The sequence below is a fragment of the Tachysurus fulvidraco genome, chromosome 9, assembly GCF_022655615.1.
Source record: "Tachysurus fulvidraco isolate hzauxx_2018 chromosome 9, HZAU_PFXX_2.0, whole genome shotgun sequence".
In the NCBI taxonomy this organism is placed as follows: Eukaryota; Metazoa; Chordata; class Actinopteri; order Siluriformes; family Bagridae; genus Tachysurus; species Tachysurus fulvidraco.
The window spans coordinates 4274688-4299693 of record NC_062526.1 but is presented as its reverse complement, the minus strand read 5'-3'; the positions used below and the strand labels follow the sequence as shown (position 1 = coordinate 4299693).

Genomic DNA, 25006 nt, shown 5'->3' with positions numbered 1-25006 from the left:
ACCCTGGACGGAGTGGGCACACACACACACACACACACATACACACACACACACACACACACACACACACACACACACACACACACACACACACACACACACACACACACACACACTACGGACAATTTTCCAGAGATGCCAATCAACCTACCATGCATGTCTTTGGACCGGGGGAGGAAACCGGAGTACCCAGAGGAAACCCCCGAGGTACGGGGAGAACATGCAAACTCCACACACACAAGGCGGAGGTGGGAATCGAACCCCCAACTCTGGAGGTGTGAGGCGAACGTGCTAACCACTAAGCCACCGTGCAGTGTTACAAATAAAAAATACATAGTTCATTTTAATGTCTATCGTCCATGTCAAGATATGGACATTATTCCAAAATAATTTTCGTATTACCATTTTATTACAACATCTTTTCCACTTCCAGTTCAATTCCAGACATAAATAGTTTAGGCATTCATAAAGATAATGGCACTGTGTTATGCTCGTACTATAAATACGACAAAGATCGTTGGGTAAACTGTCTCTGTTTTCCTCAGATGATGCAGACGAATGTGGATGGAGTGTTTGCAGGCGGTGATGTTGTGACATTCCCGCTGGCTCTCCGTGGCAATAAGAAGGTGAACATCCCTCACTGGCAGATGGCTCATGTCCACGGTAAGCACCAGGATCCCAAAAAAAGCATGGCTCTTGTATGATGTCTCAGTACAGCACACTGATTTTACCATTAAATATCTTAGACTGTTTTAGTCACTTTACTAACGAAGCATCACGTTGTCCTCTGCAGGGAGGGTCGCTGCTATGGGCATGATGGAAAAAGCTGCAGATATTCGGACGGTGCCTTATTTCTGGACTGCTATGTTTGGAAAAAGCATACGCTATGCAGGTGAAGAAGAAGCACACACTGTATATCTTCAAACGGACAATAGTCTATTATTTTTACCCCTCTTCAACTAAATCGTTCCCGTCGTACCGAAACTAAGACTGTCTAAAACGATCTTACTTGTTTCTTGGTAAAGGTTACGGGGATGGGTTTGATGACGTCATCATCCAGGGAGATTTGGACGAGCTGAAATTTGTGGCGTTTTACACAAAGTAAGTAAATGTTTCCAAAGAAAGTCAGCGACAGTTCTTACTGTCACTGGTAGTATTGGTAGTTCAGTACAGCGACTACCAGAGAGAGAGAGAGAGAGAGAGAGAGAGAGAGAGAGAGAGAGAGAGAGAGAGAGAGAGAGAGAGTCTGATTGGACAGTAAGTGAGAAAAAAGTACAACTGTACAACTGTAAATAGACAAAATACAACTGTAAATAGACAAAAACTACAACAATGCTGTAGTGTAAGACTATGTGATGGTAGTAATGAGTGACGTGACATACAGCTAAGTAAGTGTGACCCATACTCAGAATTCGTTCGCTTCATTTAACCCATCCAAAGCGCACACACACCGTGAACACACACCCGGAGCAGTGGGCAGCCATTTATGCTGCTGCACCCGGGGAGCAGTTGGGGGGGGTTCAGTGCCTTGCTCAAGGGCACCGCAGTCGTGGTATTGCCGGCCCAAGACTCGAACCCACAACCTTAGGGTTAGGAGTCAAACTCTCTAACCATTAGGCCACGACTTCCCCCATGTTTTCACATATACCAGGCTATTATGAGCCATCATGCGGTGCCCCTGGAGCAGGTGAGGTTAAGGGCCTTGCTCAAGGACCCAATGTAGATGTCTCAGCAGCTTGTGGGCTTAAACCCAGAATTTCTGATTAGGAACCCAGCACCTTGACCGCTGGACCATCACGTGGACCATCATGGTGCTGATGGATGATTATTTCCAATAAAAACAAACCCCCAACATGACTGAAAGATGACTTAAGATGATTCAGGACGTGATTACAGTTCCTGTTATTTACAGTAGACTGCATATGAATACAAAAAGTGCACTGCTATGTCACATATAATCCAATGGAGCTAACGCGCTGTTTCCGGTGCTTTCTTTGACTCCACTGTCTGCATAGGAGCGAGGAGGTGATCGCCGTGGCCAGTATGAACTACGACCCCATAGTGTCCAGGGTCGCAGAAGTCTTCGGATCTGGAAAGACGGTTAAGAAACGTGATGTGGAGTGAGTACGGTTTACTATTTAAACTCTGGACTTCCAGGAGCTGTTAATAGGTCCAGACTTGCAACCTGCACTTTGATAACTGCATGCATTTACTATTAATATCACTGTACGCATGCACTGTAAGGTGTTACACGTTATAATGATAAGTATTAAGATGAATACTTAAATAGCTGAAGATTTTACTAAGTCTTTATTAAACGCTGCACCAAGCAACTTCGCATAAACTCTTCTTAACCGTGTCACGTCATCGGACACAAATCTAATCGCCAACTATATATACCTCGATGAAGAATAATATTTTTAGACATATTATTTCCAACTCGTGTCAACATCTTTGCCTAGTACACACGATATACACGCTTTCCCACAGAAAAGCATCGAGTCAGAGTCAATGCATGGAAACAAGTAGTGTGTGTTGTTGTAAACTGTTATTTGTCCTGTTTTCTGTGCTGTCGTGAAATGAAGGATGTTCACCCACGGCAAGTACGGAAGCATGACATACTGTTCACTGTGTCAGTGTTTATAATCACATACTTACTCTATACCACAGCGCTGCTCAATTCTCGATTCTGATTGGTCTGTTAAACTGTTGATTGATTTTCTCGAACGTCAGCAAAGTTTTCTGCGAATACGCTCGTTCTGATACGCTTGTATATTCGTTTCTATAGCAACTGCTCGTTCGTAGGGACGTAGGGAGCTTTGTTTTGTATTTAAAACCGAATATTTATTGACATGAATACGTTGTCTATTCATTTATTATTTATTTATTGATGTGTTTATTTAATTAAGATATGTATTTAATTTAGATTTTTTATTTATTTAATTAAGTCTTAAGCGCGGGGGGCACGGTGGCTTAGTGGTTAGCACGTTCGCCTCACACCTCCAGGGTTGGGGGTTCGATTCCCACCTCCGCCTTGTGTGTGTGGAGTTTGCATGTTCTCCCCGTGCCTCGGGGGTTTCCTCCAGGTACTCCGGTTTCCTCCCTTGGTCCAAAGACATGCATGGTAGGTTGATTGGCATCTCTGGAAAATTGTCCGTAGTGTGTGAGTGTGTGAGTGAATGAGAGTGTGTGTGTGTGTGTGTGCGCCCTGCGATGGGTTGGCACTCTGTCCAGGGTGTATCCTGCCTTGATGCCCGATGGCGCCTGAGATAGGCACAGGCACCCCGTGACCCGAGGAGTTCGGATAAGCGGTAGAAAATGAATGAATGAATGAAGTCTTAAGCGCCACTTTGAGATTGGGACATAAAAGCTTCTAATGTGTCATTCGTTAATAAATCTAAGCTTTTATTTTTTGGCAAATGGCTGTGGTATAAGAGGAATAAAACACTTTGGAACATACTGTTACTTTACTGGGAACTTCACTCTTGAAAAAAAGTCCTAAATTTCATGTGTTATTATGTTATCAAGTTTATTATATATAATATTAATATTAATATATATTATAAATATGTTTTATTCCTTTATTCCAGGACAGGAGATATCTCGTGGTTGATAGATAAAGGTATGCAGTGAGGACGCACCCGACTTTTTATTCGGAGCTGTTTAATGTCCGTGCTGCTGATTTGGGATCCTGCATGCTGGATGAGAGGCTGAAGAATCCATCTCCTGCGCATTTATGTGGCGTAAAAGCCAAACCTGGGCTCACCTGTGGCATGAAGCTGTTTCTTACAACCCCAAGACTTTACACAGAGCTGTGAATAAACCTAGACCCGCTCAACACTTTCCTTAAAATAACCTGGAGCTGCTTTGCGACAAGGTTTAGGAAGCCGACGCGTCGCCGAGCTTGGCCTTTTCTGCTTGCGCATGATGCGACTACTGTACCTGTGCACGGTGTTTATAAAAGGGCAGCGAAGGAGGAAAGATAGATGTTTGATTTTGTACATGCAACACTGTAAATAGTTCTTACCTGGAAATGCATTGTAACATTAAGTGATGTTTTTGTTTCTACTAAAAAAAAAACCTTCGCGAGTTTGTAATGCTACCGATTAGCTAAAGATCAGCTTTCATGTTTGTATGACCGATTTGGTACGACATTTGCTATGACGTCGCCTTGTTTCGGGGGGAAAAAAACAACGACGACGAAGCCTTTAGGAAATCACGCTGAATATTTAGAAATATAGGCTAATCGATTACGATCATCAGCACACATGCGTCTTGCTTGAAGTCTGAGTAGGACCGAGGCCAGGTTTCAGGTTGTTTAGTGGACACTTGGAAGTCCCATAGGTCTTTTAACGTAAGGCTTTTTACTAATTAAGGAGTTTGAAACCTGGCCTGATATCACAACAGACTAGTAGGAATATCTAATAAAATAAAACCAGTAGCATGAACTTCCCTTTTAAAGGAGAAAAGCATGTTCCTTAGCATCAGGCCCATAATGCTGACTAATAGCTCTTAATATTATGTACCTCTTATGGTAACTTTGGTTGCCTCGCTGGTTTATTGCACAAAAAATAATATAAGTACATATTTAAACCTATACCTCTATAATAATAATAATAATAATAATAATAATAATAATAATAATAATAATAATAATAATGCTAGAGATATAAAACTGTAAGCTTGTATATGCTGTTATCTTTTATCTTGTTGATTGTTAAATTGATCTATTGACTGATGAATAATTCTATTTTTAGATAGTATGCAATAATTCTGATTGCTGAACTAGTAGTTCTGACCTCCTGAAACTCCTTTTTGTTACTAACTCAGGGATAGGAGGATCTTATAAAAGGGGTTTGTGCTGTTGCAAATAAAAATAATAAATTTGTTGCTTTAAGCTTTCTTTCTTTCTTTCTTTCTTTTTTTTTTATATCCTGAATTCTGATTGGAGAGAAGGTGCTAATTAATTAATTGAAAAATGATGTAATAAATCTTTATTCAGAACCACAAGGTAAGTCAGGTGTATATGAACGTCTCGTCTACATTTCCATAAGCACTTAACGTCACCCAAGTTAAATTATAATTAAAATAAAACATTAACATTAGCGCATCCTGACAGCTGGATTTGTAGCTCTTTATACTTCTTATGTAATTTTATGATTATGTTGGAGTCACATAACGGACATGGCGGTCATAAAACCTTATCGCTCGATCCGTGTGTTATTACGTGTTATTAAGGGCTTATGTATCCTCATTAACACCTCGCCTGGGTAAAATTGAAAAAGGTCAACTTGGAAGGTTGTCGGTTGTCAGGAAGGGTTTGTGTTTACATTTAAATGACAGATCACACAGGTGAAGGTTAACAGAGAGAGAGAGAGAGAGAGAGGGCTTCATAAATGTCTGCAAATAAATCAAAACATTAATAAAACATAAAAAAAAAATATCAACAGCACTTTGAAAACAGCCATTTAACATCTCATGCATAATTTAAACTTTCACAGAATCCTACTGTCAAAATCTCTCTCTCTCTCTCCCCCCCCCTCTCTCTCTCTCTCTCTCGTATAATATATATATATATATATATATATATATATATATATATATATATATATATTATTTGTGTTGGTCAAATTACACATTTCTTTAACAAATGTACCCAATGCATTTAATAACATATATATTAACTTTAGCTCTACAGCACTGTTTAAATCTCAACATTGTTTGATAGTTTTTGCGTTTTACTGCTGTGTGTAATACCATGCTTCCGCCACTACTGGGCGCTGAATCCCAGGCATCGTTAACTCTGTATTTAAACCGTTTCAGGTACAATGTAAAGTTGTAATAGTCGATTATTTTCTTATTAATAATACAAATACTATACTGGAAAAATATGTGAAACGTAATAAATAAATTAGTAAGTAAAGAAAGAAAGAAAAAAAAAGAAAAGAAATAAATGATGTGCTATAAATGACGTTTAAACCGTGAACCAAAGATTACATGGCTTAAAAAATTGTTTACATTTCTATTCGGTCAGTCATTTTGTTATCTCTCTCTCTCTCTCTCTCTCTCTCTCTTTCCTCTGTCTCTTTCTCTGTCTCTCCCTCCCTCCCTCCCTTTCTCTCTCTCTCTCTATCCTCCTTTCCCTCCCTCCCCTTCCCTCTCTCTCTACCTCCCCCCTCCCCTCTATCCTTCTCCCCTTCTTTTTCTTGCTTATTATAAAGATAAAAGGACAGTAATTGCATATTCACATAAATCCCTAGACTAAATTTTGTATGTTTATAATGTTATACTTTTACCTTGAAAGTGTTGTCATGACGATCCTGGCTCATGCTGACTCTAGATATACCTCGCTTTGTATTCACGGGAGGGAAAGAATCATTTAACTCTTATTCAGCTCTACCTTCTTATCCATTAAAGACCAAATTATGATCGATTTTAAGAAACCTTATCTGCTGAAACTTCAGGTTTAGGAACATCAGCTCAAGTTAAAACAAATTGTGTAAAACTGCATGAAACAAATTTGATCTTTTTTAAAACTAAAACCACTAAAACTGAAGGTACTTCAGATATTTTATATAATTTGGGCTCCGATATAAAATATTTTAGAGCTGAATAAACTATTTATGGTTTAGTTTTTCTTTATTTTTAATATTTTATTTATTTTTAGTATTGATATGAGGAATAATTAGATGAAGTAATTAATCTTATAATGAATCTTAAAATTTCTATATGTTAAACAAGTACTATAAAAATAAATGCTGTCACTTATCTCTAGTCAAGAGAGAGAGAGAGAGAGAGAGAGAGAGAGAGAGAGAGAGAGAGAGAGAGAGAGAGAGAGACTGGATAAAGAGAATGGCTAGGGATAGAACTTTATATTTATAGCTGCAGTAACACGATGGCTTGTTTTACAGATCTTTTATATATAACTATAAATAGATTAAAAAGTAATAAGCGTTTTTTATCACATGATGAACTTAACGAATAAAACAAACAGTTAACATAATTGTAATTGAGCGCTTCGTTAATAATGATGCGAAAGAATTCGACACCACATGCAGGGTAATTTATTTTACATTGAATTCATCAGCAGTTACAATACAAAAGGCAGAAAAGTCACAATAATGGAGCACAGCTTCGTTCTGTCAGTTCACTATGGAAGACACTTTTCACCAGATATGAGGTTTTAACAGTTTGTTTTAAATAAAGCAAGTATAAAACTTACAAAAGCGTAAGAACGTACTGCCTTTAGGAGACGTGTAATAAATCAGACAGCACCGTTATAGGATGATAATCGGTTTAGAAAACGTTTAGAAAGCGCACAATAAACACTTTGTTTAACAGTTTATTTAGTAATGCTGTTATTTTATTTGTGTACCTACTAAACCATCGGTATAATAAACTTTATATAGTAAACAATCTTGTAGCTTTTTTTTCATATGTAATGAAACAATGAATAATGAAAAACATGAGTATTATCAATATTTATAAATATTTTATTTAATATTTCCCAGTTCTGCTGGTTTAGTGCGGCTGCATCGCATATTTTTTGCCTTTAGACACCTATTTTAACAAAAATGTCCAAATGATTTGAGATCCTGATTCAACCAACTGAAGAGAAGACGTGAGATGTTTGCCGAGATGCCAGGCTTCATGAAGCTAGCCTAAATCTAGGGATGTTCTGCTCCGTGTAATCACCCGATACAGCCGTCACTGCTACATAGACTACAGAAAGGGGGAAGTCGTGGCCTAATGTAATGGTTAGAGAGTCTCACTCCTAACCCTAAGGTTGTGGGTTCGAGTCTCAGACCGGCTACGACTGAGGTGCCCTTGAGCACGTCACCGAATAATCATCCATCAGCACCATGATGGTCCATGTGATGGTCCAGCGGTCAAGGTGCTGGGTTCCTAATTAGAAATTCGGGGTTCAAGCCCACAAGCTGCTGAGACATCTACGTTGGGTCCTTGAGCAAGGCCCTTAACCTCACCTGCTCCAGGGGCACCGCATGATGGCTGGGATATGTGAAAACATGGGGGAAGTCCTGGCCTAATGGTTAGAGAGTTTGACTCCTAACCCTAAGGTTGTGGGTTCGAGTCTCAGGCCGGCTACAACTGTGGTGCCCTTGAGCAAGTCAAGGGCTTCTGCACAGACGTCTGATGATCTATGATCTATGTTGATACTAGGCTCTTAAATGGTTCTTTGTCAAGGTGTAGGGTTCTATGAAGAAGCTTTAACATCCATGGAAAGTTTCCAATGCACAAATGGTTCTTTGTGGTGGAAAAAGGTTCCTTAAATCATTAAAAAAAATTTTTATTGGCACAAAGAAAAACAGAGGCTCTTAAGAATCATTTACATCTACTTGTTTGTCTCTGGCAGGGAGGTAGAAAAAAAACCCCTTTTGGCTTTGTGCTATAGTATTGGAGGAGGCGTAGCTTTGTGCTATAGCATTGGAAGAGGCGGAGCTTTGTGCTATAGCCCTAGGGAAGGCGTGACTTTTGTGCTATAGCCTTAGAGGAGGCGTGGCTTTGTGCTATAGCCCTGGAGGGGTGTGGATCTATGCTATAGCCTTGGAGGAGACATGTCTTTGTGTGATAGCCCTGAAGGAGGTGTGGCTTTGTTCTATAGCTTTGGAGGAGGCATGGCTTTGTGCTATAGCCCAAAGGGGGGCGTGACTTTTGTGCTATAGCCCTGGAGGAGTCGTGGCTCTGTGCTATAGCCTTGGAGGGGGTGTGGCTCTATGCTATAGCCTTGGAGGGGGCGTGGCTCTATGCTATAGCCTTGGAGGGGGCGTGGCTCTATGCTATAGCCTTGGAGGAGATGTGGACTGGAAACATACTAAGTTCAGGCGTTTCTGTGATAAGATATCAATCAGCACAAACATATCTGCTACCTTACTAACAGGACGTCAGGTGTGCATCTGTATCAGTGTGTCGACACTGTGTGTGTTTTTTATCCCGACTTTGTTCTCGTAGACAAAATTAGTTTCTTTATCGTTGAAAAAAAAATTCTTTGCTCACGAGTAGAGATCTGCTGGTTGTTTTGGTGTCGCCGGGACCAAAAGCATTCGACAAGATTTTCTGTCAGTGTCAAACATTTTCACTTACTATCACTGGTCACCGATACACACATATACGCAATTATGTAATTATGCTAATGAAGCATGTTAATAAACAAGACTTTCTGAATAAGTCTGGCTCACACTGACTCATGAGCAAAACTTTGCGATCACTGCTCTATATTTACAGGATCATCATTGTATAATCTGACATGGAAGACTCAGATTAGATCTTTTACAATGCAGCCCAAATTTTCTCATCATCATCTCTTACCTTTAGATACCAAGTCAATCGAATTAAATGAATACAGTGAATAGGGTGTGGTTTTGAGTGCTATTATAGAATTTTCTACTATAATATAACATTCTACTACAAGCAAAGTAAAATGCCGACGATTATGCTTTAAGATCAAGACCACAGCATGATCTAGAAAAGTACAAACAAAAGTACAAACGTCTGACGCACATAAACGTTCACATGTTTCAACAAACGATAAAAAATTAAAACCACAGCTTCGTTTGATCAAAAGTCACAGTCTATTGTTTACTCGGCTAAAAAAAAAAAGCGAATCGACGTTCACAGTTCACGTGTTAGCTTGTCGAGCCTACTTACTTGAGATCTGGCTCTAAATACATCGATATGTCTCCTAAGACTTCATCGAATCAGTGCAGTGTATTGACTCGTATGTGGGATTAATACATACAGGCTGGTGTTTAGTTCACAGGATCGTTCATTCACGTTAAACAAAAAAGGCACTGAGTATTTTTGTCACTTCGGAAGTTTGACCGCATACGACCGATCCCTATACGGCATGTACGAAATACAGAGTTTGTGCGTGTAGTACATTTGTCTTAATAATGAACCGACATTAAGGTTTAACCTGAGACGTGCTTGCTACATTCTCCTGCCAGGAAATTCCTGTCGTTCGGGGAATCCTCCTGCGTTCAGTTGAAGTCGTACTCGGCCGCGCACTGCTTCAGGTATTCTTCGTAGAGTTTCTTCTGTTTATAAGAGAAACATATATTTAATTGTAGGTTATTTAACTGCTCCATGTGATCCTTACACCAACACAACATTTGTTTGACTGTATATTTATAATCACACCCTCCAGTGTCACCCAGATGATTATGGCTTCGACCTTTGAGTCTGGTTCCTCTCAAGGTTTCTTCCTTTACCTTCTAAGGGAGTTTTTCCTTGCCACTGCTGCCTGAGTCACATTCAGACTTGCTCACTGGGGATAAATGAGGCAAGCCGTGGCCTAATGGTTAGAGAGTCTGACTCGTAATCCTAAGGTTGTGGGTTCGAGTCTCGGTCCGGCCACGACTGAGGTGCCCTTGAGCAAGGCTCAACTGCTCCCTGGGCGCTGCAGCATAAATGGCTGCCCACTGCTCCGGGTGTGTGTTCACGGTGTGTGTGTGTGTGTGTGTTCCCTGCTGTGTGTGCACTTTGGATGGGTCAAATGCAGAGAAGGAATTCTGAGTATGGGTCACCGTACTTAGCCTTATGTCACCTTTCACTGTCACTTTCATAATGGCTCGCTTCGACAACGTGAGCGAAGACCTTCCGTTTTCATGGATCTGACGACTTCTGGTCACATGAATGACAGCAAGCGTTAGTGACCAGATATGGGCATGTCACATGATGAGCGACTTATGGAAACTACAGATGGAAGTGAAGACAGTAGAGTAGAGTAGAACGCATGTGATCCTTCACAAAGAGAGAACACTGCTTCATCTCTCCTTCATCCTTCATCTACACAAACACCCTTCAGAAACATTTTAGTGGCAACAAATCTGATTTATTTTCAAGTTGCCCTACAAATAGAAACCTTATTGCTATAGCAACCAGTAGTAGAAACGCCTACTACTGGTTGCCATAGTAATAAGGTGACTAGGTGAAACGCCTACTGACGACGTCATCGTACAGCGACCGGAGACTTGCGTGAACGTAGTTTCGGCTCCTTTTAAGTTTACGACATGGACAACAACACGGAGAACTTTTAGAACGATTATTTATAGCTGCTATAAAGTAAGTGATAACGGGAACTAAATCGATTTGCAGTTACTGAGCTTCACACAGTCACTGATTATTTTCAAGTCTTTTTCATTGACAGTTTTTAATCTTACCTTTTTGGCTTTGAGGACATCTTTAACATATTCACTGCGCTCCATTAGATTCTTCTTCTCTTTCTTGGTGAGAGTTTTAGTGCCCTGGCTGGAGGAGGAAGGGAATGAGGAGGAGAAAGGATCAGAGCACATGAACATAGTGTGTTCATATAAATGCTGACGCAACCAACACAGATAAGACAAGGTCGTATATACGTATGTCTTTTTAATGATTTCAGTCGCTGCTTCCACTGCTCTGAAATCACTTCTTATCGGATAAGATCGGAATCTTGTTATAGTAAAAGAAGTTTAAGGATTCAAATCGATATTTTTGACCCGTCCACATTAATCCATTCCACACGAACATCTCAGAGAGCTCCTACTGTAGCTTAGACATTTCTAACTAGGAATCTCATCTTAAGAGAGATTCAGGACCAATCACAGAGCAGCTCTGAACAAGGACAATACAAACATGTTTATCTTAAAGAGGAGGCGGGGCTTAGCTTGTTACTAGGTCACACATTCTTTTGAAGACTGTGATTGGTCGTCTTATAAAAAGTCTTATTAAAATCTGGTCTGTTATAAACCTTCACTTTGTCTCAATGTTAAGATATCTGAGGTTATATCGTCTAGGGATTACGTTCGTGACCGATCATATTACAGATGTACGTTATAAATGTAATAAATGTTATGTAGATCAGAAATGTCATAGAGACGATAAAAAATTATATCATTTTGGTCACAAAAATAATCCCTACCCGATCTGATCTGTATCATCTTATTAACTCACTATCGTTATTAAATATCGTTTCTTCTCCTTCTTCAGTCATTTTCTCCTGTGATAAAGAAACTCTTAATCCCCTTAAAAGTTCTCCTCACTGCTCCTAATACTTTCTGACCTTATGAGCTCTTTTAAGTGTTATGAAGCTTTATGAAGAACTTTGATCTTTACTCGAATCTTCTCTTTAATTCTAAGTGGAAACGTCCGACAAGAATTTTCTTAGAATTACGTCACTAGCAGAAACTCTTTACGCTGCGAATTTTCATGGATAAGGCCCTGGTTTATAAGTTACAGGTAATTACTTTAACAAGTGATATTTTTTTATTTATTGAATTTAATTCTAACGGCAGAAATAGCTTGACCTCAGTATCCGGTGTAATTCGTTCCTATGTAAATTTCTATGTCTTTGTTGCTGTGAAGTCATTTTTTAGAAATAATTGTTGACACAGTTAGGTGCTAAGTGATAATGTGAAAATATCTTATTTAAGCTTAGTAAATACGCCTTTTTAGAATATTTTGAGCAAGGGTTATGAGTCTCATAACAGATTTAAAAAAAAATGACAAAAACTATAAAACTTAACTATATCAGTGCATAGTATTCAAAGAATGACATCTTAAACACTCACTCACTCACTCATTCATTTTCTACCGCTTATCCGAACTCCCTCGGCTCACGGGGAGCCTGTGCCTATCTCAGGCGTCATCGGGCATCGAGGCAGGATACACCCTGGACGGAGTGCCAACCCATCACAGTGCACACACACACTCTCATTCACACACGCAATCACACACTATGGACAATTTTCCAGAGATGCCAGTCAACCTACCATGCATGTCTTTGGACCGGGGGAGGAAACCGGAGTACCCGGAGGAAACCCCCGAGGCACGGGGAGAACATGCAAACTCCACACACACAAGGCGGAGGCGGGAATCGAACCCCCAACCCTGGAGGTGTGAGGCGAACATGCTAACCACTAAGCCACCACGCCCCCCGACATCTTAAACATCTTAACTTAATTTTCTAATCAACATTGCAAAGTGCTATAAAGCTTTTGTGTTTTCTTTTCCCTTGTTTTTTCCCCCTAAACTAAATGTGGTATATATCGTTAAGCCGTATTCCGTTATACAGCAATTACTAAAAAACAGATACTTAAAAAAAGTAATGAGAGGGAAATCTTGATGTATACCACAAACATGATGAAGTGCAGGAGCTCAGTGTTGCCCTCTTGTGTTTCTGAATCTTCTGCACCACCACAAGCAAAATCACTTACCGTGCAAAATACCTGGCGAGGAAAAGGAAAAAGTAGCAGGTCACGCCGAAGACTATCACCGCCACGACCTGTCCGTCTTCAGGGATCCACTCCCACAGATACAGCACTATTCCCTTAAAAAGTGCGCAACAAAATGAATCGGATACAAAATTACACACCGTATGTTCTCGTTTTCTGTACCGCATGCAGAAATATATATATTTATATGGTATATTTTTATACCATAAGAGTGTAGAGCGTCGTGGCAAGCCCCTCCCCCACCAGGGCTCCTAGATCGTCCGGGAGAAATGTACTGATGAGAAAGCTGACGATGAAGGCGACGGGAAGGAAGATGGCCAGGAACCCGCAGAGGAAAGCGTTAAAGCGGCTGCTCTTGTTATAACTCACGTTACTCCTGCCAGAGCAGAAAGCAAACACGCTCATCCTCAAATCACTGCTCACATGGAGAACGTCACAGGTTTACGGGCACGGTTGGAAATTTCCGTAACATTTCCCCTAAAACCTAAAACAATTAAGAACACTCACTCTCACTCACTCATTTTCTACCACTTATCTGAACTACCTTGGGTCACGGGGAGCCTGTGCCAACTCAGGCGTCATCGGGCATCGAGGCAGGATACACCCTGGACGGAGTGCCAACCCATCACAGGGCACACACACACTCTCATTCACTCACACACTCACACACTACAGACAATTTTCCAGAGATGCCAATCAACCTACCATGCATGTCTTTGTACAGGGGAGGAAACCGGAGTACCCGGAGGAAACCCCCGAGGCACGGGGAGAACATACAAACTCCACACACACAAGGTGGAGGCGGGAATCGAACCCCCAACCCTGGAGGTGTGAGGCAAATGTGCTAACCTCTAAGCCACCGTGTCCCCCGAATTAAGAACAATTTAACGAAAATATTTAAAAAGGTTACTGTTGGCTCGTGCAAAGGCTCGTTTGAACCAGAACGGTGCTGCTAGGCCCCGCCCCTTTTCCCCTTCAAAAATTCCAGTTGAATGGTTTTTCACTATGAAAGTAAACACTCAACATCTCTAATGTTAACTGGCTAGTTTTTAGTTTACTAAACACTCACAGAGGTGTCCGTGTTTTTTTTTCTTTTTCACTTTGTAGCTTGAGGAATAATTATAATATAATAATTATACGGTTTTATACGTCATTTCCAGTTTAGACGCTGCCTTTATGTGCTACCAGAAAAATCTTAATTATACGGTCTATCAGATTTACAGTAAGTGTTAATTCTGGATATGTGTTAATAAGGCTCTGGTTTGTAGAGGATCAGAGTTCAAGCCCCAGCACTGCCAAGCTGCCACTGTTGGGCCCTTGAGCAAGACCCTTAACCCTCTCTGCTCCAGTGGTGCTGTATCATGACTGACCCTGTGCTCTGACCCCAACCTCCAAAGCTGGGATATGTGAAGAAAGAATTTCACTGTGCTGTAATGTATTAAAGATCATATCAACCGACAAAGTGGAGTGGAGTCTGAACGAGGAACCAACCTGTCCTGCTCCAGCTTGTTGCTGATGGTGGAGGTGATGAGGTCACAGTCTTTCTCCAGCTGGTCCAAGGTCTTCTGCACCGCTTGGTTAATGCTCTTCTCTATTGTCTCGCACACCTCGTCGATCTGATTCACGCACCTGCTCGGCTATACACACGCGCACACACACACATACACACACACGCAGAAAGAAGAAACATAAGACCAGAACGATGCATTGGGTGTGTGTGTGTGTGTGTGTGTGTGTGTGTTTGTACGGGTGTATATGAGTGTGTGTGTGTGTGTGTGTGTGTGTGTGTGTGTGTGTGTGTTTGAACGGGTGTATATGAGTGTGTGTGTGTGTGTGTGTGTTTGTACGGGTGTAATAGGTTTGTGTGTGTGTGTTTGTACGGGTGTATATGAGTGTGTGTGTGTGTGTGTGTGTGTGTGTGTGTGTGTGTGTTTGTACGGGTGTATATGAGTGTGTGTGGAATGATATAAGAACACAAACAGAGCTGATACAACATAATATTTCTCTAGCATCCCTAACAGAAACGTATCACCACGTTTTGCCGCTTGTCTATGACGGCTATATCATTTTTACTCAACCACCGATCGTGCTGGATTAGAAATGTGACTTTGGAGGGAATGAGTGAACAGATTGACCTCATTTCTTGCTAACGAAATAGATTTTATGTAATCGTATCAGCCGAGCTGCATGATTGCATGATCTCTGGGGTGAGGCTTGTGCATTTGTGCTTGTGTTTTAATGTCGAAACCACCAGGCTTCATTTTACTCCTCAGTGCGTTGTACAGTATATACAGTATCAATTTCTTAACAGAATGCTTTAAATCACTGACGTCCTTACATTTAACCGGGAACGGCGAGGTAACCGAACGGACAGGACGTCCCGTAAGCGCCGCGTAAGAGGAAATGATAAAACACTACGAACTTAAGAACCTTGTCAAAACTCTGGCTATGTTTCTGATAGTTTGCAAATTGATTAGTCAGAATATTTAGATCCGTTCATCCTTGATCAGAAAATCGACCTTAGCCTTATGATGTTGCAGTTATATATTATGGGACATTGTGTAAATAGAGATCATTTATATCATTATTGCTCTTAAGAGTAGCAACTAGAAACCAAGAAGATGGCCTCGGATTGCAAGTTTCCATCAGTGATCAGTTCAACAGGTCAAGACAGGCTTCAAGTTACAACTAGAGTGAATTTACTGGTTGCACTTTTTGAAAGAAAATAGTAAATATATAGTAAATATTAGTAGTGATTTAGGGGGTTTTTACACCTGGTCACTTCCTGCGTTTCCTGTGATCAGATAGCTATCCGATGGTAAAAAGACCAGGTTTAAATGCCCTCCGAAACGTTTTCAAGACAGATATAAATCCGATCGCTCGAACACCTTCAGGAGGTGGTCTGGGACGCATTTCAGATGAAACTGGACAGGTGTAAATGCATGTGGTTGTTCAAGCCAAATACCTCAGTGCTATACTCCTCCCAAACGGAAGTACGTCACTCGCAGGTGACTCACGAGTCGTGCATCGCGCCAGAAACAAATATGTTTTCCCACCAGCGCTGGCTCCGATCTTTCACCCAGGTGTCTTGTCGGGTCTTAAAACGCACTGCTGCCGTCAGCAAAAATGCAGCAAACAGTAAATGCTGTTTTTGTAGCAACCGCATACATCAAAGCGTGTTCCATTTCAATTACCCCGGAAATGAGGTACAATATATTTGCATTTTGGGCGGGAGTAGAAAGATCGGATCGATATCCGATTCGCCGAGACGCATTTATGTGGCCTGATGTAAATGGTACAGTTTTAACAAATCAGATAGCTATCGGATCAGAGAAAACACATGAAGTGACCAGGTGTAAAAAGGCCCTTGGAATTCCACTCTCAGGTGTCACCCAGATGATGATGAGGTTCCCTTTCAGGTCTGGTTCCTCTTAAGGTTTCTTTCTCATGTCGTCTCAGGGAGTTTTTAATGCTCTGGGTTGTTGATTGGAGGAACAGAGTTCAAGCCCCATCACTGCCAAGCTGCCACTGTTGGGCCCTTGAGCAAGGCCCTTAACTCACTTCATGCTTCAGTGGTGCTGTATCATGTCTGACCCCAGCTTTGGAGGTAGGGGTCAGAGCACAGGTTCAGTCATGATACAGAAATAATTTCACTGTGCTGTACAGGCTTCTTCTTCTTAAGAACGTGTTATAAAGGAGTTCAACGGCATTACAATATTATTCTGCATCGACCAGTTGACAGTCTCAGCATGTCGCAGGTTTTATTTTACATCTTATATAAAAGTTACAAGAGGCTACAAGCATTATTGATTAATGTACTTTAGTAAAGCTAAGTTAGAGCGCTCTCTGCCCTGTCTGAGCTGATACGCACAACAGAGAAGATCTTTCTATTCAGGATTTGGCTGGTAAAACTTTTTATATAAGGGGGGCACGGTGGCTTAGTGGTTAGCACGTTCGCCTCACACCTCCAGTGTTGGGGGTTCGATTCCCGCCTCCGCCTTGTGTGTGTGGAGTTTGCATGTTCTCCCCATGCCTCGGGGGTTTCCTCTGGGTACTCCGGTTTCCTTCGCCGGTCCAAAGACATGCATGGTAGGTTGATTGGCATCTCTGGAAAATTGTCCGTAGTGTATGAGTGTGTGTGTGTGTGTGTGTGTGTGTGTGTGAGTGAATGAGAGTGTGTGTGTGCCCTGCGATGGGTTAGCACTCCGTCCAGGGTGTATCCTGCCTCGATGCCCGATGACGCCTGAGATAGGCGCAGGCTCCCCGTGACCCGAGGTAGTACGGATAAGTGGTAGAGAATGAATGAACTTTTTATATATCAATAAACTTTTACTTACATTATTAATCCTATATCTACTATTACTAGCATAATCTCCAGATCCCTTTGAAATAAAAACATCACTAAAATTCTATAAGGACATCAGTGTCAACATCAGGTCTCTAATTTACATACGAACGTACAGGTATCATAAAAACGCCGTGGGAAGAGAAGCAGCGATAAAAAGCACATCATATGAACCTCCAGAACAACAGTGGCATTATATCGATATCTGCCGAGTGGTGATAAAAGCACTCGAGTGTCTGTGCTCTGAAAGCAAAAGGATTTTGGCTGCGAAAGCCTCCAGATGGGATGAGTTCAGTGTGAGAGAGAGAGAGAGAGAGAGAGAGAAAGAGAGAGAGAGAGAGACAGAGAGAAAGAGAGAGAGAGCGAGAGAGCGAGAGAGAAAGAGAGTCAGAGAAATACAAAGAGAGAGACAAGGATAAAGACAAAGAAAAAGAGAGAGGGAGAGAAAGAAAGAGAAAAACAGTTGTGAAAGTGTGTGTTAGAGAGGGACAGACATTCAAAGAGAGAGAGAGAGAGAGAGAGAGAGAGAGAGAGAGAGAGAGAGAGAGAGAGAAGACAACATTTTAAAACAATTCTTTCCCAAATCTGAAATCATTCGTTCAGACTTCATTAAACTGGAGAACTTCATAAAACTCCAATATTTGCTTGGAGAAAAAAATCGACCAATCAGTAACATGCTCATGTAACCACACCTCACTTACGCCTGTAGTGTCTGGACTTTTATTTTGTTATCCTTTTATTTGTTGCTTTATTTATTTGTTTGTTGATCTTTTCATTTTGTTTTCATTCCTTGTTATTTTAAATGCTTCTGCAATACAAGTAAAAAATGAAGCTCATTTTGAATTGAATTTTAATTGAGAGAGAGAGAGAGAGAGAGAGAGAGAGAGAGAGTGTGTGTGTGTGAGAGAGAGAGAGAGAGAGAGAGAGAGAGAGAGAGAGAGAGAGAGACAGAGAGAGAGAGAAGTGACAGAGAAAGAGAGAGAAATACAAAGAAGAAGACAACGGGAAAAAAAGAGAGCAAGAGACAGTGAGAGAAGCAGAGAGAGAGAGAGAGACAGAGAGAGATAGAGAGAGACTAAAGGAGAAATACAAAGAGAGACAAAGAAAAAGACAAAGAAAAAGAGAGAGTGACAAAGAAAAACAAAGAAAGAGACAGAAAAAGACAGAGAGCGAGAGATTAACAAAGAAAGGTAAAGATGGAGAGATACAGAGAGAGAGAGAGGCAGAGTGAGATCAGTCCTTTTGCTTGGACACAACAGTTGTGATTTCTCAGCACTACGCATCACTCCCTCGCTCCACTCTTCATTAAGATCCCTGTAAGTAATATTACACTCTTTTCAACACTAACCTCTATCCAGCAGATCTGTAGTGTGTGTGTGTGTGTGTGTGTGTGTGTGTGTGTGTGTGTGTGTGTGTGTGTGTGTGTGTGAGGGAGGTGATTACAACAGACAAGAAATTCAATACACCTCCTGACACCTTTATTACCAGAACGTACCGGTTACGGTTTAAATTATTAAACTGAAATCTGATTGGCCAAAGAATCATTTTTAACTTTGTCAGTTATGTTGCTAGGCAACCAAAGCTTACTTTGACTATATGGCGTGCCTTGTGATTATTATACTGTAAAAATAAATGCAGATATTTGCCGGAATTTTTAATGGATTTTATCATGTTGTTTTATCTTTCTTTCTTTCCTTCTCTTTCTTTCTTTCTTTCTTTCTTTTCATTAATGAATGATTTGTTATTGATGCTTATTCTGAGTAATGACGTTTTTTTATTCTTCTTCTGTTTATTAATTCTTTATTTAATGGTCTTTATTTATTTTGTTCTTGCTTTCTTATGTGTAATTCCTTCATTATTTTCCTTTCTTTCTTTCTTTCTTTCTTTCTTTCTTTCTTTCTTCCTTTCCTTCTTCCTTCCTTTCTTTCTTTCTTTCTTCCTTTCCTTGTTTCTTTCTTTCCTTCTTTCCTTCCTTCCTTCCTCACTTACATACTTACTGTCATTTAAAATGATTTTTTATCATGCAATGTGTTTTAATTTTTGTTCTACCAGCAGTACAAGTGTGTGTGTGTGTGTGTGTGTGTGTGTGTGTGTGTGTGTGTGTGTGTGTGTGTGTGTGTGTGTGTGTGTGTATCTTACTCTCTGTGGATTAGGGATGTATATCGTCGGCATTTCAAAGCCACATTTGTTGAGTCCTGGTCTGCGGCACAGCTCTTGAACTATCTGCATCATTACTCTCTGTGAACGGAGGGGAAAAAGGGTCTGGGTTTTGTTCTGCTTTAGACTGACGCAGGAACAGTCGCTTCATAAAGAGAATGCAGATGCAAGATTTCTTGCGGCAAGAAAGACGCACACGCTGAAACGAAGCCACGCCCACCTGTCTGTCTGTCTCACGTCCTGCTTCGTCAGCTTTGCTGAGATAGAAGCGTAATTTGTCTCCGCATTTCTCGCTCAGCTTCTCCACGATGTCGAGCGTTCGCTTACACAGCGCCTGGCCCATTGGGTCAAAAAACACGAAGATCAGATCCGCCTGCTCGCCTGATCAACACACATACGCACACACACACACACACACACACAAACAAACAGTTTAGTGTGTGCTGTTATTTGAATCCATAGTGCTTGTTACTCCACCTTATATCCAGGTAACAGATTCCTGATTGATTCCTAAATTATGGCGCTTAATCGTCCTCACCGAAAGACGTGATGGCGCCGTTGACGTCGAAGGGATACGCCATGTCTCCGTCCACCAGCCCGGGCGTGTCTACAAACGTCACCAGGCTGAATTTCTTCTGCTTTGAGGTGGAGATTTCAGCAGACAGGTAGTCCATGAGACCTGGAACACACAAACGACGTACCCAAATGCGTCTAAACACGCTTGCGTACGAATACATCAACATGCCACTTTAATAGGAACGCCTGTACGTAAGGTATGGTGATGTAAGGTGTTGTAAGTTCACAAAATGTGAACTTATGTACTTTGACTCTGTGGCGTCAAAAATAAACTACCAGGAAGCGGCGTTTCTGGGGACAGAAACGGCTTGTTGAGAGAGACATCAGAGGAGAAAGGAAGACGAGAAGGCTACGGTCTCTCGAATAACAACTCTTTACAACCGCGATGAGCAGAAAGGCGTCTTAGAGCCTTGAGGCAGATGAGATGGTTCCTTTTCTGTCTGCCATAAACAGGGATCAATAGACACAGACTCCACCAATAGACACAGACTCCACCAATAGACACAGACTCCACCAATAGACACAGACTCCACCAATAGACACAGACTCCACCAATAGACACAGACTCCACCTAAACTGGACAAGTTGATACAGCTGGAAAAAGCCTTGCCTGTTCTATTCATTTATTTGTTGATGCTGCATGATTTGCTAATTGGATCATTACATACCAGGAATACCACCGTTCCTAATAAAGTGGACAGTGCGTGTATATCAGACATCTAAATATGCAGTATAAATCAAAACGAGGCTGCTTTTAAACACACGGGAATAATGTCTGTCTGTTAGAGGGGACATTTATACGCAACTGGACTCAAGTGAAAGACTCCACAGCGTAGATCATACTACTACTGCACGGCTAACTTAATAATTCACTCTGTTGCCTACGTTGTCAGGACGTGGCCACGCCCCCTTCTGTGTTACAGCAGGAGGTCTGTTGTCATGGTTACCCACAACAGCTCTTCAACTGGCAGCTTTAATGCTGAGAAACATAAAGCTAGCCAGTGAAGAACGACTGTGAAGCAACGCCAGGCCGGCTAACACTCGTCACTCGAACCCAAGAGCAACTCTTCTTCGGTTAATAGACATCCGTCTGCGACAAACCATCGTGTCCCAGTCCTTAGGCTCCGTTAATAACTTTTTCTTACATCGTCCGATTGATCTTTCAGACTATTATATAAATGTACGAGTTTTATCGTTTAAAGGTGCGGTCTGTGACGTCTGTAAGTGTTCCTGGACTTGTAATAATCAAAGCATTTCAAGGATACATTACAAAAACAATGCCATATTAGAGATCTGACCAGTTTCTTCATTTCAGGCCTCTGATTAGATTTTTCTGGCCCAGAAATAAGCTCCGCCCCATACCCGCATAAACCTTTTCCTTGTAAGGAAACTCAGTGTTAACGTGTGGAGACGAAGCTTCTGGCTGTCTGTAAATGTTTTTGAGTCTTATCGAAGGATACAGAGGGTTCAGAAAATTACAAACCGCCGCTTTAAGAACGTTGAGATCCTTCTATGAGTTTGAGAGGAACACTGAGGTTCTTTCAGTACAGCAGGAGCAGGTGGTCATGCTCGCCGTACAAATCGCAGTCCTTTGCCTTGTCTAATCAACATTCCCTGAGGTTGCTGCTCTCCTTCAGTTCTCACACGCGACATAGACATTAACATAAGCAATGCTTACACGCAACTCTCTCTCTCTCTCTCTCTCTCTCTCTCTCTCTCAAGAAGTGTACATGTCAAACACTGTCTATACTCCTGCAGTCCACTAGAATTTCCCCAGGGCTGGGTGCAAATGGCACAGCAAACTCCCTGAGCAAGCAAGACTTAAAATAGAAACGAGAAAATGGATTTAGAAGCAAGAGGCGCTCGGCTGCACGTGGCGTTCTCCGAACTCTGCTCTTTAAGCTCACTCAAAGGTGGGAAGGTAATTCGCCGGCATCTCGGCTGACAAGGCGAGAGGGTAGGGGGGAGGGTTGAGTAGCAAGTAGCGTAGCACTGCACAAGATTTAATGTGCCTGGGGGAAGGTCAAAGGTCGTAAAAACGCAGTGTCATCCTAACACAGCAGAGCAGCAGTGCGCAGAAGACGCCGCCATGTCATAAATCATGAACGGTCACTACGGGCACCAAGCAGATATCTAGCCTCTGGATCAGGCCACGCCCTTCCGAGCATAAAAAAAAGGAGGCAAGAAGAATAAAATGTAGTATTGTTTTCACTGTTGGTGCTTTTACTCGTGTTCAAGAGTTGTATTCTTTTTTAAATGTTACCCAAAAATTTTTCCAGGCTGAAATCGAACCAGACCAGCTCAGCCCCACCCAAAGCGTACGGCAAACACAGACAGACTAATATTTTACATTTAAAATCTCTGTTTATGAATATTTTACATTTAAAGCTGCGCTTCGTAAATGATAAAACTTTTCCCAAAGCTGTAAGAATCACCGGATTGAACAGATTTCACCTTAAAAAAAATACAATTATTTCACGATACCAGCTTGCAATAACTCTGCTTAATTTGGTTATTCCATCACACTGTTAAAAATTTTCCAGCCCTGAAAGTAGCCACGCCTACACTCTTAGTTTGAGGATCTTAACTCCGCCTCTCAGAAGCGTTATGTAGAATTTAAAAAGAGGGTGTGGTTGATTAAAAGAAGAGGAAATGTAGGGTTGTTAATTACATTTGTTTGTACATTTTTTTTGTTTCATTTTATTTTACAGGGCTGTAAAAAATCTAAAGCGCTCCTTTAAGTCATGCGGCGACCGGAGTCGCGGTATAAGGTGAAGGCTTTATTACAGAACTCGTTGCTACGATCCCTTGAGTGTGACGGGTTCTTTGTCAGCGTCTGTGCTGCCGAGCTGGTGAGCTGGTGTCATTCAGAGTGACTCACTATGGCTCGATCTTGCACTGGATGAACCTCCTCAGCTTACTGAACACTCTGACACTGTGGGCTTATTATGCTCTCTGATACCACACGCCCAGAAAGTGTGACGCAATCAGGATAACAAAGGTAAATCATTTAAATCAAGGTGTGTGTGTGTGTGTGTGTGTGTGTGTGTGTGTGTGTGTGTGGAGGGAAAGGGGGGGGCTTCGATTTAGCAATTATAATCATTACTTAGCAATTATAATCAAAGCAACCGTTATGCAAGAAAGAACCTGATTGCGTTATACACCTATGACTATAAAAGGCTTGATTAATGATGAATCTGAGTAAGGCTATGACTCAGTAGCAGGCATTAGTCATAGATTTGTTAGGTTTACACTCACACACATGACATAACGCGCCAGACGAGCTACGCGTAGAGTGTACGAGCGAAGACGAACGGTGTGAAAAGAAAAGTGGCACGAACACTGAGCCCTCACATCAGCCTTCTACACATGAGTCAGGAGCAACTTCACACATGTTTGATCTGTATAACAAGCATTCATGAACACCTTCATGAAACCTACGTAGACTTAAAAATAAATAAATAAAAAAATAAAAAAATAAAAAAAAGTATTTCGGATATGGATAGATTCTGTAAATAGAAGAAACGATCGGTCTAAATCCTACCTTTAAACTCCAGGAGCGGTCGGAAATGCGGGTAAAGATGCAGCGTGGCATTGCCCTGTGAGAGAGAGAGAGAGAGAGAGAGAGAGAGAGAGAGAGAGAGAGAGAGAGAGAAATAAGACGTGAAGAAATATAGAGCAGTGATACGGAGGAGTGATAGTGGTGTGATGAGTGGAGCAGATCGCTGAGTGTATGGAGAGGGAAGACAGGGCCAGCTAGAGGGAGCCTCCCTTCTCTCTCTCTCTCTCTCTCTCTCTCTCTCTCTCTCTCTCTCTCTCTCAGCGTCACAGTCTCAGCTGCAGCTCCTCTCTCTTCCTCCAGCACTCAGTTTAAGCTCCCGCATATAGCCGATAATCTCTATTTACACCCCTCCTCTGGTACAACTCTCTAGGACATTATTCAGCTCTCATTCACAGTAAGTGAGAGAGAGACTGTGTGTGTGTGTGTGTGTGTGTGTGTGTGTGTGTGTGTGTGTGTGTGTTTGTGTGTGTGCTGTAAAATGACACGTTGTGGCTTTAAGATAACCCTAACACCACCAACCCAGCTCTAATATACACTCACACATTGTTTATGGATGTGATTCACACAGAAACTAACTTTTGTCTGCTGCACTACAAAGTCTGATTACGTCCACGTGCTTTCTCGATCGTTCCTTTTTCTCTGTGCCGCTTTCTCGAGCGACACTTTCTCAAGCGCTCCCTTTCAACTGCGGCACTTTTGCCTGCACCGATTACTCGAATGTCCGTGTTCGTCTGCAACGCATACTCGGAAGACTGCTTTTTTTCTGTGATGTATTTCCCTGAATGCGTCATTTCTACTGCGATGGTTTCCCGAATGCTCGTGTTTGTCTCCTGTTTGTCTGCTGTATCTTCTCACATGCTTGGTTTTGCCTGCAGACCTTTCTTGAACGCTTGGTTTCGTCTGGAACGCTTTCTCATACGCTTGCTTTTATCTGCGGTTGTCACGAAGGCTTGGACAATTTTTGTTTCGGTCTTGTGCCATACGCTTTTGTTCATGTTTTGTGTTTTCTCGTGTGTTCCTCCCCTATTTATACCTGTTGTCTTGCGGGTGTTTTTTGCTGAGTCCTCGTCTCTGTGCGTAGTTTTTGACCGGCTGTTCTTAGTTTTCAGTTTTCTGGGTTTTCTTGTATCTCGGTTT

At 41.6% G+C, this 25006-nt stretch overlaps 2 protein-coding genes across 6 annotated transcripts in view; one reads left to right on the top strand and one right to left on the bottom strand.

Moving 5' to 3' along the window:
• LOC113653337 (apoptosis inducing factor mitochondria associated 3) overlaps window positions 1–4897 on the top strand; it is a 33255-nt gene extending 28358 nt beyond the window's left edge. For 2 of the 3 annotated variants that reach the window (XM_047819133.1, XM_047819131.1), the window contains exons 16-21: window positions 546–663; window positions 794–892; window positions 1026–1101; window positions 2016–2120; window positions 2586–2603; window positions 3591–4897. In XM_047819133.1, the coding sequence (XP_047675089.1) occupies window positions 546–663; window positions 794–892; window positions 1026–1101; window positions 2016–2120; window positions 2586–2603; window positions 3591–3633 (459 nt within the window). In that variant the 3' untranslated portion in view covers window positions 3634–4897. The remainder of the gene's footprint in view (window positions 1–545; window positions 664–793; window positions 893–1025; window positions 1102–2015; window positions 2121–2585; window positions 2604–3590) is intronic. The other variant, XM_027162884.2, reaches the window with a different exon arrangement.
• Window positions 4898–7048: 2151 nt separating this feature from the next.
• si:dkey-98f17.5 (uncharacterized protein LOC569123 homolog) overlaps window positions 7049–25006 on the bottom strand; it is a 23322-nt gene continuing 5364 nt past the window's right edge. Inside the window, exons 4-12 of one of the 3 annotated variants that reach the window (XM_027162887.2) lie at window positions 23852–23906; window positions 20270–20410; window positions 19952–20112; window positions 19714–19812; window positions 14721–14866; window positions 13434–13605; window positions 13212–13324; window positions 11181–11268; window positions 7049–10055 (exon numbers count right to left, since the gene is read on the bottom strand). In XM_027162887.2, the coding sequence (XP_027018688.1) occupies window positions 9999–10055; window positions 11181–11268; window positions 13212–13324; window positions 13434–13605; window positions 14721–14866; window positions 19714–19812; window positions 19952–20112; window positions 20270–20410; window positions 23852–23906 (1032 nt within the window). In that variant the 3' untranslated portion in view covers window positions 7049–9998. Of the gene's footprint in view, window positions 10056–10439; window positions 10820–11180; window positions 11269–13211; window positions 13325–13433; window positions 13606–14720; window positions 14867–19713; window positions 19813–19951; window positions 20113–20269; window positions 20411–23851; window positions 23907–25006 lie in introns of those variants that run through there. The other 2 variants (XM_047818845.1, XM_027162888.2) reach the window with 2 other exon arrangements.